Raw genomic sequence first — 13,761 nt, 5'->3', positions numbered from 1 at the left:
GTTGGCCTGCCTTCAGTGCATGAGGCAATTGGAAAGAACAATGTCAGAAGTTTTGGCAGGTTAAGGGGTGGCCCTGCAGTTCAGGGTGCCCAGGGGAGGCAGCTGAATTCTCTCAGGAGAGTGCTGCTTTTTCACTTGGCTGTGAGGGTGAAATACACAGTATCTGGAAGGCACAAATGGAAGGCAGAGAGCCGGCCAGTGGTGCTCCTGGTGTGGGCATAGCACTGAAGTTCCGAGAGCTGCCGACTTGGCATCCCTTAGAGGCATAGTCTGGGAGGGAGGGTGAGAGGAGAAGCAACACTTACACTGGCAGTGCCACTAAAGAAATGCTCTTCAAATGACAGTATTGCTTAATTTGTTCCTAAATAAGCAGTTCTACGTAGGTGCCCCACTTTCCATAATAGGTTTCAATCATTAATTAAACTATTTCTTAGATCATAGAAGCTACACATATACGAGTCATGGAAGCAGATCCAAGAGCAGCATGAGTGACCTGACTACCAGACGTAGTGTCAAAGTATAAACTGATCACGAGGATTTGGGATTGCAAATAAACTGTCATATACACCCATACCTAAAGATACACACCCCTTCTCCCCCTGATGTTGGCAGGGCCTTGGGGTAAGGATGAAAGGCAACGATTTTCCTATGAAGTATAAAGCAGGGATCATCTGTTCAGATTGGATGAATGCATCCATCTTCCTTGTGCTATAGCAAGGAACACTGGAATAGCTGAAGGGGGTTGGGATACAGGATTTGTAGACTTGCTGTTGTGATTCTTACTCTATACAGAGGATCAGAGAGACCGGGGATGCTTGAACTTGGCTTGGTAATCCAGGCAACATTGTCACTTGGCGTGTTTAGTAATTTTATTTGCTAAAACTTTGGGGGTGGAACAGATGAACCTGCTAATAAGATAGTATTCCTTTAAGAGATCTTTGAATGAAAAATATATACCTGTGAGGCAAGTTTAACACATGTGATTTATTATTCAAGTTGGTTTTTATTAAGAAAGTAATAAATTGCTGTCTTCTCCTCCTCTAGATTGTTTACTAAACGAAGAGAATTTCTCAGTGAGGTGCCCCAAGCACAAGGTAAGAATCCTCTCCTGGATTAGACCTGGTTTTTGCTGCCCTCTTCTGGTATCTACATTTGGATTAGTAGTTTTATACCTGGATAACATCTGTAGTCAGAGATGCTTTTAGATGAATTCTTTTGTGATGTGTGCTTGTGGTATATTCTGGGGGCAAGCATCAACTTGAGAAGAATACAGAGAGTTTAAGAAGATAAATTAAGTTTTTGCTCTCTCTCTTCAGTTGTTCTTTAGATCCTTGATGACTTTAGAAAGCCCAGCTTCGTTTCCTGTCTTCTGTGATAGAATCAGTACATTGCTTGCTGTTTCTGCTTGAGTGCTACATTGAAACTGGCGGTGGTTTTTCTCCTTGGATTTACTGAGGATGCAAGGAGGAAGAAAAATGGCTCATGGAAAAGTTTCAACCAGTTTTTGGAAACATTTAGACTACGTCATGAACCAATCTAGTGATGAACCTGAAACACCTTGTTCTAGTTTAGTGGTAGTAACTAGACTGAGTCCTACCACTCAGCCTTCAGTATATCTGTTTAGTTGTTCTGTAGATCTTTGACTCTTCAGAAGACCCATCATCGTTTTTGGTGATGGATTCAGCATGCTGCTTCTGCCTAGGGTTTGGGCATCCTTAACTGAGTGTCCCTGGAGCCTGCAAACACAGTGGTGCTAAGAGCTGGACTGCTGTTGGTCTGTCCATATGGAAAGAGGAGATAGGCAGACAGTACCTACTCTCTTGTACATATAAGCAATGTGATACAGTGCTGGGAGTACACCTCCCAGCCCATAAGGGAGGATACATCTCTGGGAGGCTGTGGATACCAGTCCACCAGTTTTAAGTGCTCAGAAGTATCCAGAAAAAAGGCTATTCTTGTGGCTAGTTGGATACAACAGGAATTGTGCAAGAGTGTGGATGGCTTATGCTGGAAAGTGAATGATAATGGGGAAGAATTGTGTAGCTTTCTAGCAGGGATTAGTCTCCATTTAGTCCTTGTCTGCAGATCTCTTCTCTGCCTAGAATTAGACTGACATCTGGTGGTCTTTTGTCTTCACAGATTATCTTTAATCTGTCTTTTGTAAACATACAAAAATTAGTCTCATGTTCCTTTCTGGATGTTCTACCACAATATGATGTATTTATACACACGTATTTAAAATGCGCTGGAAGATTCTGGGAGCATTCAGGCTGTTATCCAGAACTGGCCTACTTTTCATCATATAAAAGAAAATAAATTATTCTGCACAATTGTGGAATAATGTTGAAAATGTACAGCAAGCTTAAATTGATGCGTTAATGCTACACGAACCTGCAGATCTTGCCAAACAAAAAGGGGAAGGATGAGCTCCCCTGACTGTGGAATGCAACTACCTAAGTGCCACCCTCTGCCCAACTTTGGATACTTGACTAAAGAGAAGAGGAGGGTTAAGTCTTTGAAGGCTGTTTTATTTTTGCTGCCCATTGCCTGAAGTATTACAGGGAAACATAGTGTTAAAGCTTTTCATAGCTGGCTTGGCTCACTGCTGCTGTGTATGAGTACTTGCAGTGATGGTGCTCAAACCATGAAAGGAAACAACCATTTTACAGCATCCAGCCTCCTGGAGAAGATACTGAGCAGGCACATTGATTTCTAAAGTAATCTTGGGGGGCGAGAGGGGGAAAACTGCCAATTAAGTTGATAAAGGTACTTCATGAGGCAATAAAATTTTGAGTTTTATTCAAAACTATCCCACTGCAGATCATTTTCTGTATTGCATCGAAAATGGAAATTCAACACCAGCAGCCTTTCTTTGACACTGAAGTTTGTTGGCTTTTGTGTAGTAAAGACATGAATCATAGAGTTTTCTTTGCTTGGCTATGACTCTGCACTTGCCGTGTGGTTCAGTGATCATTACTGGTTTGTTCCAAATGCTTCTGCAGGGCAGAATTTAGGATCACCCTGCTCCTTCCATTGTAGTGGCTGGAAAGGAGAGTTCCAGCCACTTGCTAGGCAGGAACAGGAAGGTTGAAAACCATTGCTCTAGAATGACTGGAGAACAAATTGCATCCATTTTTTGCGTGATATGAACATGAGCAATTGAGAGGAAGAAAGATTTCAGATTAGACCATTTAAAACTATGCTTTTAGGTAACACCAGTTTAACATTAGTAGCTGTGTAATACCTCATTCTTCTGTTCTGTAGTTAAAGGGTGGAAGAACTAACTTTATAAATCCGGTAGCACTGAGTAAGTCCCCAAGTATAGTGCCTCTTATCCTTTTTCAGTCCATGCCTCACATCGGTAAATACACCTCATCATAATAAGTGGCTCTCGCAGAGCAAAGGTGCTTCTTGCCTCATTAACTGCGCTTGACACTTCAGTCATAAGCAAGCTAAGTCCAGAGGGACTGGTCCTGCCTTTCCCTCTGCTCCCCAGTGAGCTTTCCCATTTCCTTCTGTCAGCATTGATGCTTCAACCATCCATGTCCTGAATGTGCTACTTTTGCAAAATAGCAGCTTTTATCACAGGGAAAACGCTGTCTGAAAACTAATCATCTTTTGAAGGGTTAGCTTGCTCTCGCAAATCCAACTACCTGTGTGTCTGCATCACAGCAAGTTCTGTTGCAACAGAACTGATGAGGATGCCGAGGCACTGAGGAGGATATAAAGGGGATGGGATACCTCACCTTTTGGTGGCACTGCAGTCTTAGATTGTCTTAAGCCATCTGTGGGGCAATTTTAAGTGATGTTTCTCAGCTTGTTCTACCTTTTTGTGTTAAATTCTGTGTTTCTTTAAATTAACCAGACTTTCATATCCCAAACTCTTTACTTTGGGGAATTGCCTGCTTTTGTCACAGGGAAAACTCTGTCTGAAAAATCTTATGTCTGGTTCCAATACTGACTTCTCTTTCTCTCTCTCACTTTCTGTGTGTTCACTTTCCCTACCCCTGTCTTCCTTTTCTCCCTCATTTTCTTTTTCCTCCTCCTTTTGGCTTGCTGGTTCGTCAGCCCCTCCTTCCTTGCTCTCTTCCCTCCTTGCAGAACAAGATGGTGAAAGGCAGCCTCAGCACAGAGCAGTCGGAGCGGGGGTGAGGGGGGAAGTGTACTCCTGGGAATGGAAATAAAAGCAAGCACAGGTGAGTTGGGGAGAGTTTCCAGTTTCCACCTGCCGCCTTCTGTGGCTCCTTACCTCCAGTGCCTTCCCCATTTCTATAAGAAATCAAGGTGCTCTTGTGTACATTCAGAAAATTTGTAATAACTGTTTCTTTTTTTTTTCCCTGCTACCATTCTGTTCAGGCTAGTGACTTCACTTTTTTGTATTTCCGCAGCAGTTCTTCTGTTTAGTGGTGAAAGGCAAAGCTTGTTAGCTGTTACAACTGCCTGATTACTCTCTCAGCTAAACCAGTGGCAGAAATCTCCTTTCATATTGCCATGATCATGTCCATAAGGATCTGAAGGGTTTTTTCCGTAAGTCTCAGAGTAGGTAATAGTACGCTTCCGTATAAATAAATAAATAAATTCATCAAAGTATCTTAAATTTTGTATGTAAGGAAGAATTAATAATACTGATGAGTTCAAGATTATTGTAATCTTGATTCCCCTGTTTTCTGGAAATGTAAATACAGGGATAAGTAAATTAATCTTATCAGGAGTCCATTACATTCCTTTCAGAGCAACATTTTCCTCTATTTTGCAAACAGATATGGGTGATACAAGGTGGGACTATATCCACAAGTGGCCACAATTTCATAAGTTTGTGATGTTTACTCCGGTCCCTCACCTCCCCTCGCTCTGGATACAGGGTGGGCTGTAGTTGCCGTAAGCCAGCAGTGCTGTGGAAAGCAGCAGTTGTGCTCTCACACCCCACCTCCCCCGCTGCTCTTCCTTCCTGCCTCCTCCTTTGTCTAGTCCCAGCGTTCATACAGCCATGTGTGAACTTGGTGGGGAATTCAGTTTGTCTGAAACTACATTTTGTCATGTTAGCATCTGAGTTGGGTCATTTTCCTAATCTGGTTCACTGTGTGGCTGGGCAAATACCCTGGCACAAGGAGGGAATAGCACAAAGGTGGGAGTTAGCACCCAGGGAATGGGATGAGGTTGGGATTTCTTACTTGATTTCCACCAAGTGCATTGCCATTCAATGGCAACAGGGAAGTCTAAATGAAATAAGTGTTTGGTTTCAAATTAATATTTGTTGGCACCCTTTCCCATAAACTGCAGCCCAAGAAGGTCTCTTGCCTTCATTTCACTGCTCAGTTGCATTTCTTAGTCAAGCTAGTTGCTTCTCTGTCTTTTTCTTGCAATCATGCAGGTGAAGTTGCTCTTTCATGTCTGTTCTCTGAGCTGATTATAACAATCCCCTTCCATGACTGCTGTTCCCTTGCTTCCCAGGCACCTCCCTTACCTTAAAGTCTTACCTGGAGTTAAGTAATTGTGAAGTACTTTTAATGGTGTTCTGTGAAGGATGAGAGATTAATCAGAGAATTCTGTTTTTTAGTGCAGTAGCAGAAGACAGGTAGTGTTTCATATAAACACTTTGTAGACTGCTGACTTGGTTTAGCTCTGCTGTGTTCTGTGATTTTTCATTCTTAACAGCATTCTTTCTTGGCTTTGGAGTGTTGTTAAAACAGTTACCATGCAAACAGTATTTAAAGTTCATTATTTGAGTAACTTTTTCCTTCCGTGGTAAAGGTCATTGGGATTCTTTTAAGCTTTTCTTTTTTCCTTAAAGTGTAAAAGGCAATATAATTCGTAACAGGATGATAGTCTCACAGACAAGGTGTCTGTTACAACTGTTTAACACTAGAGAAGTCTTCTCAGTGATGAGTTTTTGGGCCATTTCTTTAAGGCGCTGGTAAACATTACTATGTCCCAGAGACCTTTACGCAGCTCTGTTTCCTGCATTATTTTCCAGTGCTAACTCTTTTTATATATATCATAGGAATGTATTGGCTTAAGACCTTGCAGGCTGTGGAATCTCTGCACCACGTTCACTGTGTGCTGTAGACATCTCTTTAAGGCATCATTTCTTTCCAAATCCACTTTTGCCTCAAGTTGTTCTTATCTGAAGGTCCTATTTAGCCTCCCTGTTTTGATGCTGACAACGTCTTAAAAATTAAGTTCTCCAACCTGACCTTGCATTATTGCAAAATAAAAACTATGGAAATCTAAAAGATCCAATTATTTTTAAAAAAATTTAAAAAAATAAAAATGGCTGCATTACTGTGGTAATTAAAGAAGTTTAGAGGAATTCTGTAGCAGTCCTGGTAGTACAGGAGCTGCCCTTCTGCTGGCCTTAGTGTAAGATAGAGTGGGCACTCAGCTGTTAGATTATTGGGCTGGTTTAATCCTGGTTCACTCCTAGGCCCAGCAAGTTAAGAAAAATCGTGCATGTTGGATAACATCCAGGCAAGTCAGTGTATTCTGTCTCTGTTGCTTCTCTCTCCCTGAGCCAGTTGCCTCTAGAACATTTGGATCAAATCCAGATCTGGAGAGTGACTGTGAGAGTGAGTCTGGTGCTCTGGATCTTGTCCAGGAACGGGGAAGGACTCTCTCTGTGCGTTGAGCCTGTTTCCTCCCTGAGCCAGTGCCTAATGCTCTGGACCGATTCCAGGCATGGGCAAGCTGCAGTTGTACAGGAGCCAGAGACAGCAACACGGCCTTGACACTCCTTCAGCGAGGGCTCACAGTTGCACAGTAATGAATACCACAAAGGTCAGCTGTCTGAACTCTCTAGGAACCTCCCTCCTTTCCTCTTTTGCTGTAGCTCCATGGCTTGCCCGTCTGTTTTTCATACGTACTCGCCTGACTTTTTCTTCCCCCTTAGCCTGGCACCCCTGTATGAGGGGATGTTTGCAGCCAAGAGGTGGGCTTGCTGGGATGTAATCTAATTGGTGTGCTGATAATCAGAACAGCATTGACTTCTGTATCACACTTAGTTAGGGTTCCTGGAGTTTAATTGCCAGCTATGAATGAACATGGGTGTTACTTCGTTCCCAGGCACACCTCTAATGCCGTTAACTGCTTTCCATATGCATCACTTATGTTGTGAGTTTTTTTCCTTTTCCCAAGCTCACTAGCTGGTGGGGAGGGATTTACCTAAGTTACATCAAAGTAAGTAACCTTACTAAACAAATTGCTTCTGGGCTCACTTGTGTTACGGGAGAGGGGAAGAAAGGAATATATTATTTCAAGCTTCGCTTTGTCGGCTGTGCAGATTGAGAATGAGAACCACAGTTTAGAGAAATAAAATTTTAACTTTGTCTGCGGTTTCTCTTTTGAACTGAGCCTCCACCAATTTAGCAAACTCCTGAAGTTCATTTTCTTCACAATTTCTAGACAGGGGGAACGAGCGTGCCGAGCACTTGGATGTTTCCACATCTGTCTTGAAAGACATCACAAGCTTAGTCTTTCCATGAACTGTTGCTGCCACCATAATCCGGCAGTTAGAACAAAAAAGCAACAGGAAGAAATATTACCCACCCTCCAATTAGTTTAAGTGCAGCTTTACCTTTAGCTTGTGAAATCTAGCCATTTCCCAAATTTGGTTCCTGTGGCTGGACTCCTGTAATTTTGATACCGGTTTCACTATCTGCTACATATTCACGGAAAACTACTGTCAGATGGTAGCTTGGTGACCTGCATGGAAATACTTGGGTCCAGTCCCTGAGGGGCAGCGTGGCGTCCCAGAAGCTGTTGTCACATTTGAACGTGCTTGGCCCCTCTGTTTCCAGTTTTCATAGTCAAGATGAGGAGCGAACATGAGGTGAATGAGCTCCTTTCTGGCTGCTGAAGGTAGCTGTTCTCTAAGAGTGCCGTGCCGTTGTCATGGCACAGATCGTCCTGTCATCCTGGACCTCCTCTGTAACTGGGCTTATTTAATTTTCTTCTGGTTGTTAAACTAATACTTCTTATCACATGGATTTGCTTTTATGAACTACTCACTGTTGTGCTTCCATCCGTTTCCAGTCCACAAAACTAAAGAGCTCTTGGTGTTACTGCTGTGGTAGGCTGCTGAGTGGGTTTTTCCAAAGCCTGGGGGCATGTTGGCAGATGGAGGGAAGGAACCATTCCAATATTACTGTTTCACTTTGTTTTTCAGGTTAGGCTGTTGAGATAAAAAGCGGTGGACATTCGTGACTGAATGGAATCTCTCCCACTGTGCAGCCATGCCCCCTCTCGACGTGCCTGCCAATGCCAGCACTTCCTTCATAAATTCTTACATCACACTCAAGACTGATGACATCACAGAATCTGACCAAGGAGTCTGAACCAGCTGTTTCCATGGACACAATCTCCATAGTGACAGTGGGAAGGGGAGGGGGGAAAAGGAAACAGGTGGGGGGAATTAAAGAGGGAGGGATAAATATATATATATATAAAGATCTATTTTTTAGTCTTGAAAGACTTTGTTTTAAATGAAAGGTGCGCTATATCCCTTTTGATGCTTTTGATTAAAATTAACAAAAACCCATATAAATTAAAAAAGAAAACTGTAGCTAAAGTAAATATTAAATCCAAAATCAAAGCAAGGCGCGTGAAGCCTAACATTTTGTGGGAAAGAATAGCGGAAGTGGGAGTACTCCAAAAAGGACTTGTCTCCCTTCCTCTTGCTTTCTTTCTCACAACATCCAAGGAAGTTCAATTTTAAAAGGCAAATAAAATCATGATAAATTGTTTGTAGGGTGTGGGAGGACGGCTTGGATGGTTGCAGGTGATGGGGTGTCGGTACTTGTGTATGCAGGGTAGGGAGGTTATCATTTTTGAGAAACACTATATATTAATAGTAGAAGCTTGAAAAACATCTGAAGACTCTTAGGTCATGAGACTCATGAAGTAAGAGGTAGCTGCTGCTTGCTAGATCCCGTACACCTTGTTCATGTGGGAACGTCTGTACCACGCGGGGGAAAGGAGTATCTGCCCTTTGTGGCAACAACATGCACCCCCAAATCATTCCAAGAAGCTGCCTTCAGTTTTGAAGGTAGGTGAGAGGAAGGTAGGTTTACCTGCCAGATTGGGGAACTGGAAAGGAAGTCTGAATGTTGGTGGAGTCAATATGTCTTCAAACTGATCAGGAAAATCCACTTAGCCCTTTTTTTATTTTATGTTTTGCTTTTCCTAAGGAAGGAAGAGGGAATGTCAGTGTAATAGCCTACACTATATGGTTATTTGGGGGGGGTGTGGTTTTTTTTGTAAATTATGTAATTTTAAAACATTTGGATTTAAGCAACAACAACAAAAAAACAGAATTTTTTCTTGTTAAGGCCTTAAGAAAGGGGTTAGTGCATCTTTCAGGGGTCACTCTGCCATGGGAATAAAATAGCTGTTTCACAAACAGTTTTATATAAAAAAAGCTTAAAAAAACCAAAAAAACTAATAAACTTCATTTTAACCTTGTCTCCTTTTGTTTTGTGCGAACTTGATTTGTTTAAAAGGACAGAGAGACAGTACTATCTGCTGCTTTTTGGTTTCTTTGCCTTCATCAGTTCTGCCTTCAGTGATGACCTTCTGAACTGGCCCAGCAAGAGGAAGACCACAAAAGCTTTTAAAAATTAAAGCTTAGGATTTGTTTGATGTTCAGAGATAAAGAGCCAATGACTGGATGAATTTTTCTGTTCATGTGAGTTGGTGGTATTTCACCAGGTCACTGACTTCTTTCACTCATAGGATGGTAGCATATCCTAGCGATATCAAACAGCGTGGTGTTTACTGGGAAGTCACTAGAGAGAGGGATCTAACCAGCATGACTTGGATAAAAAAATGGGGTTGATATTGTGGGGAGGGAAGAACTATTTTAAAAAGTTATGTACTGGATGCTTGCTCAGCTACTTGCATTTTGGAGTATTCAGCACATAAAAAATAAAATCTATGATAGCGCATATTAAGATATCTATTTTAACTCTATTTTTAAAAGATCGATTTAAAGATTTGGGAGATAATTTGGCAGTTATTTATTTCTAGAAGTTGCTACTCTCACTGATAAGTATTTGGAAAGAAAGGGTAAGTCATCTGCTTACTCCTTTCCCAGTAGCAGCTACTGAAGTTAGTATGTCCTTCTACGTTAAGAAATAGACCTGTTGTGATAAATGTCACTAATGTGTCCTGAACTGGTGCTGAAAATATTTAACTGCTGGTGTAGTCAGAAAAAAATCATTTTTAGCATAGTTAATGTGATTGAGTAAATGACTTCTTTTCAACTGAATAAAAATTGTTTTTTTTTCCTAGTGTCTGTTCTATTCTACCTGTTCTGAAAAAAAAAAAAAAAAAAAAAAGGAGTTACTGCATTGATTTATGTTGGTGAAGAATCAACTTTGTAGTACTACAACAGCAGAGGACCGTGTGGTGAAACTGCTGAATTTGATACTTTTGGCTCTTCAGGGTGGTGTCGCGCAGCGGAGGGAGAAGGGTTTTGCGTAGCTGGGAGGGAGTCTCAGAGGTTTTCCTTGTCAGCGTTCATGGCAATTGTTGTGGAGATTCAATAGCTCCTCATGCACTGTGGTTGGAAAATAGTGGGAGTCACGTAGAGCAAATAAATAAATGGTACCACGCTTGACTCCATGAGAAATATTTCTCAGTGGGGAGTGCTTAAAACCCTTCAAATCGGCTGCTGCTTAGCCCCTCATCAGCGCTGTTGTCAGAGGTAAGGGGGCTGCTCTCTAGTAGAGAGAGGTCTTGTGAGTTGGTCATCTTTGTTGGTCAAGTCTTTACAGAAACCAGAGCTACCACAATTCTCTAAAACCAAGCCAGGAGGAATCTAAATGTGTAATGGCTTCTTGGGAGAACCTGGAAACGATCCAGAGCAGTCATAAAATCCAGTTGGAAATAAAAATTTATTTTGGCTCAGAAGATATAAAGTGCCCGAGTGGATTCTGAAAGCCATTGTATAAAACGTTTACTGGCTCCATCCTGCAAAAGCAATTAACAGCTTGATATCATGGATACCCTTAACTTGAAAGAAAGAAAAGGTTTGGAAATCTTGGCTAATTTAGAATTTGTGGAGCAGAAATGACCTGCAGCAGAACATTAAAACACGGAGTTTGTGTAAAGAAAAAAATGAGTGGCCTGCCAGCCACTTGGGAATTACCTGTTTGGATGAGGAATGAACTAATGAGAGTTTGGATAAGGCAGCTCATTTTCAAAGTATTTCTCCACACTGTCTGACTCCCATCAGGATCTCTGAAAGGAAAGAGACTTAACCAGTTTGCTGGGAAATGTATGTGATGGTTTAATGGTGTTTCCAAAGTGCGTGGTTGCTATTTAAAAAGGAAGCTCCAACAACTAATCGGAGTCAACACTGCTGAACAAGGTCAAAGAAAAAGATGACATTTTTCCGTAAAGGATATGCAATGGATTCAACATGCAAAGGATGTCTATTGATATGAGCTGATCAGTGTTCAGCTGGAGACAAGGATAAAGGAGCTTCGCCCGCAGGAGCTGATGGAGGCCCTGGGATATGTACAGCAAGCGTATCTTGATACCAGGAGCTGCTGATGGATACTTTCATCATGGGTTTTTTTGCATGTGAAGTCTACACTTGGAAATCCAAGGCATAGAGTACTGTGGAGTTTATGGTGAGATTGTGCAGCACAGGAGAAAGCAGTCTCAGTTGCCACTGCAGAAGGTGGTGGCCATCCTCACTAATCCGGGTATCACATAGGTATGAGTGGGGATTTCACTTGGGGTTGTGATGTTCTTGAACCTTTTGAATCGGTCTTAGAACAAGGCAAACTGATGATGTGTAATGGTATTGAGATAAGCGTTAAGGGGTTCAGGGCAGAGCATCTGCCAAAGAATGTTGTACATCTAGTTCATGGAGTCCAGCTAATGCCAAGCTAAAGAAAAACATTTTTGGTGGGACATGCATTTTTAAAAAAAAAGTAGTTTGTCAAGATATGGGCAATTAAATGGCAGCTCTGGTATTTTGACTGTTTAATGTGCAGTATGAACTGTATTGTACATAAGAACGTATTTGAGGAAAGATAATATCTTTAATTAAACTGGTACAGTTACAGGGAGAACATTTTGGGGCTGAATTGGATATAAACTTTCTAAATTATCATGCCTAATAACAGTGTTATTACCTCAGGAATTACCTATGCTGTCCTGAGTGCAGTGGTTGTCCTGGACATGGTAGAAATACTTGGTAGAGGGACACAGAATTGGTTTGTCTGACCTAGTCCCTGGCTTACTGGAATGACTGAAAGAAGCAGTCCTCTATCTAAAAATGTAGAAAATTGAGTTTAAATATCAGACCCGTGCAAGTGGAACAGGATATCTGGATGGTTGAGGATGAACAAATCATCGTTGGCCTGGATATTTTTTTAGTGATGAAAAGTTGTGTGAAAAAGAACAGAAAGAGTACAGGTAATCCAGGTTCAGTTACAGATCTAGAAAATACAAAGATGGGGCAAATACTTTGTGGCTCTACTTATTTTCCTATGAGAAGTTGAAAGTGTAGTTACAATCTTAGTTTTGGGTTAGAAATCTCTCTGTTGTGAAACAGGGTGAGATTCTTGTTTGGCTGTGGAATATTTCTAACAAACATGTTTGTTAGAACATACGTTCTATCACCTCCATACCCTGCACTATCAGCTCCCAGACTGACCTGTGCTATTCAGCTAGAAATTATTATGTAAAGCTATAAAGGGAAGAATGAGGTTTTCCTTACAGTGTAAAGGTCAGCGAAATAGTTGCTGTCATCATCTCTATACGTGAGTGTTCAGTTTTTTGCTCTGCCTGTACTTTTGGTTGGATCCAAAAGGTTCGCTCTGTCATCCAGCTGAAAAGTGAACAGGGTGCTGCTTACAGAGTCTTTTTGTAGGATTTAATTTTTTGAGTGGGACCCGTATCCTAGTTAGTACCTCTACAGAAGGGAGCCTGAATTAGAGAGAAGGCATTGCTTGTTTGCTGGCTTCTTTCATGGGGCTATATTGAGAGCCAAGATTGCTTCCCTTTCCCCCTCATCCTCTAGAGGTTTCTTGTAATTTATTGCTTAACTCAGTTTTAATGCTATAGTTTCAGGTTTTTGACCTTACCTGGCTAGCTTTAGAAATGCTGATATTTCTTAGCAGCCCTGGAGAGAGTTATCTCCCATCCAAATAATTTGAAAAAGAAAAGTATTCTTGTAGCTCATAGCAAACCTCCTGTGAAGGAAATCTTCCACTCTAGCTGGGGATCAGGATTCGGACTGACTGTGTACTCTTCTTCGTGATAAAACTTGCATGCACATACTACTGAATGTGAACATATCCAGGTCATCTGCAAATACTACCTGCATTACATTAGTGGCTTTTGGGTTGTAGCTAGACCTGCTAACAGCCAAACTTGGAGGTCGCAGTGGGTTTGGAGGTCAGTGCTCCCTGGCTTTGAGGTATAGCATGACAATGGTTTCCTGAGTTTTATTGAAATTATTTCTTTTCAGTGCCACATCTTGTAGTGGGGAGCAGCAGAAAATGGTGGAGAAATTTTCAGAGAAGGAGCTGGGAGGTGCTCTGCATTTACACTAAAGATAAGTATAGTGTTGTAAACATAAGTCTGCATTGTATAGCAAGAGTCCCGTGAGCTGAAGCCAATTTATCAAAGAAGCGTCACCACATCTAATGGTTTTATTAAAAAGGGAAAAGTCCGTATATTTTATAGCATTTGTATTAGGAAAACTTAATTGGACTTCCACCTGAGTTCCTGTACCTGAGCTGTGTTTCG

General features: G+C 41.6%; 1 protein-coding gene across 3 annotated transcripts in view; it reads left to right on the top strand.

Annotated features, from left to right (window-relative positions):
- The window catches only part of TCF20 (transcription factor 20), a 128,891-nt gene extending 120,530 nt beyond the window's left edge, over positions 1–8,361 (top strand). The window contains exons 4-6 of one of the 3 annotated variants that reach the window (XM_050895003.1): positions 1,045–1,094; positions 4,102–4,196; positions 8,162–8,361. In XM_050895003.1, the coding sequence (XP_050750960.1) occupies positions 1,045–1,094; positions 4,102–4,152 (101 nt within the window). In that variant the 3' untranslated portion in view covers positions 4,153–4,196; positions 8,162–8,361. Of the gene's footprint in view, positions 1–1,044; positions 1,095–4,068; positions 4,197–8,161 lie in introns of all 3 variants that reach the window. The other 2 variants (XM_050894995.1, XM_050895012.1) reach the window with 2 other exon arrangements.
- Positions 8,362–13,761: the final 5,400 nt, after the last annotated feature.

Source organism: Gymnogyps californianus, chromosome 1 (genome assembly GCF_018139145.2).
Source record: "Gymnogyps californianus isolate 813 chromosome 1, ASM1813914v2, whole genome shotgun sequence".
In the NCBI taxonomy this organism is placed as follows: domain Eukaryota; kingdom Metazoa; phylum Chordata; class Aves; order Accipitriformes; family Cathartidae; genus Gymnogyps; species Gymnogyps californianus.
Note: the sequence above shows the minus strand (reverse complement) of the source record. Positions and strands in the feature narration are given on the sequence as shown.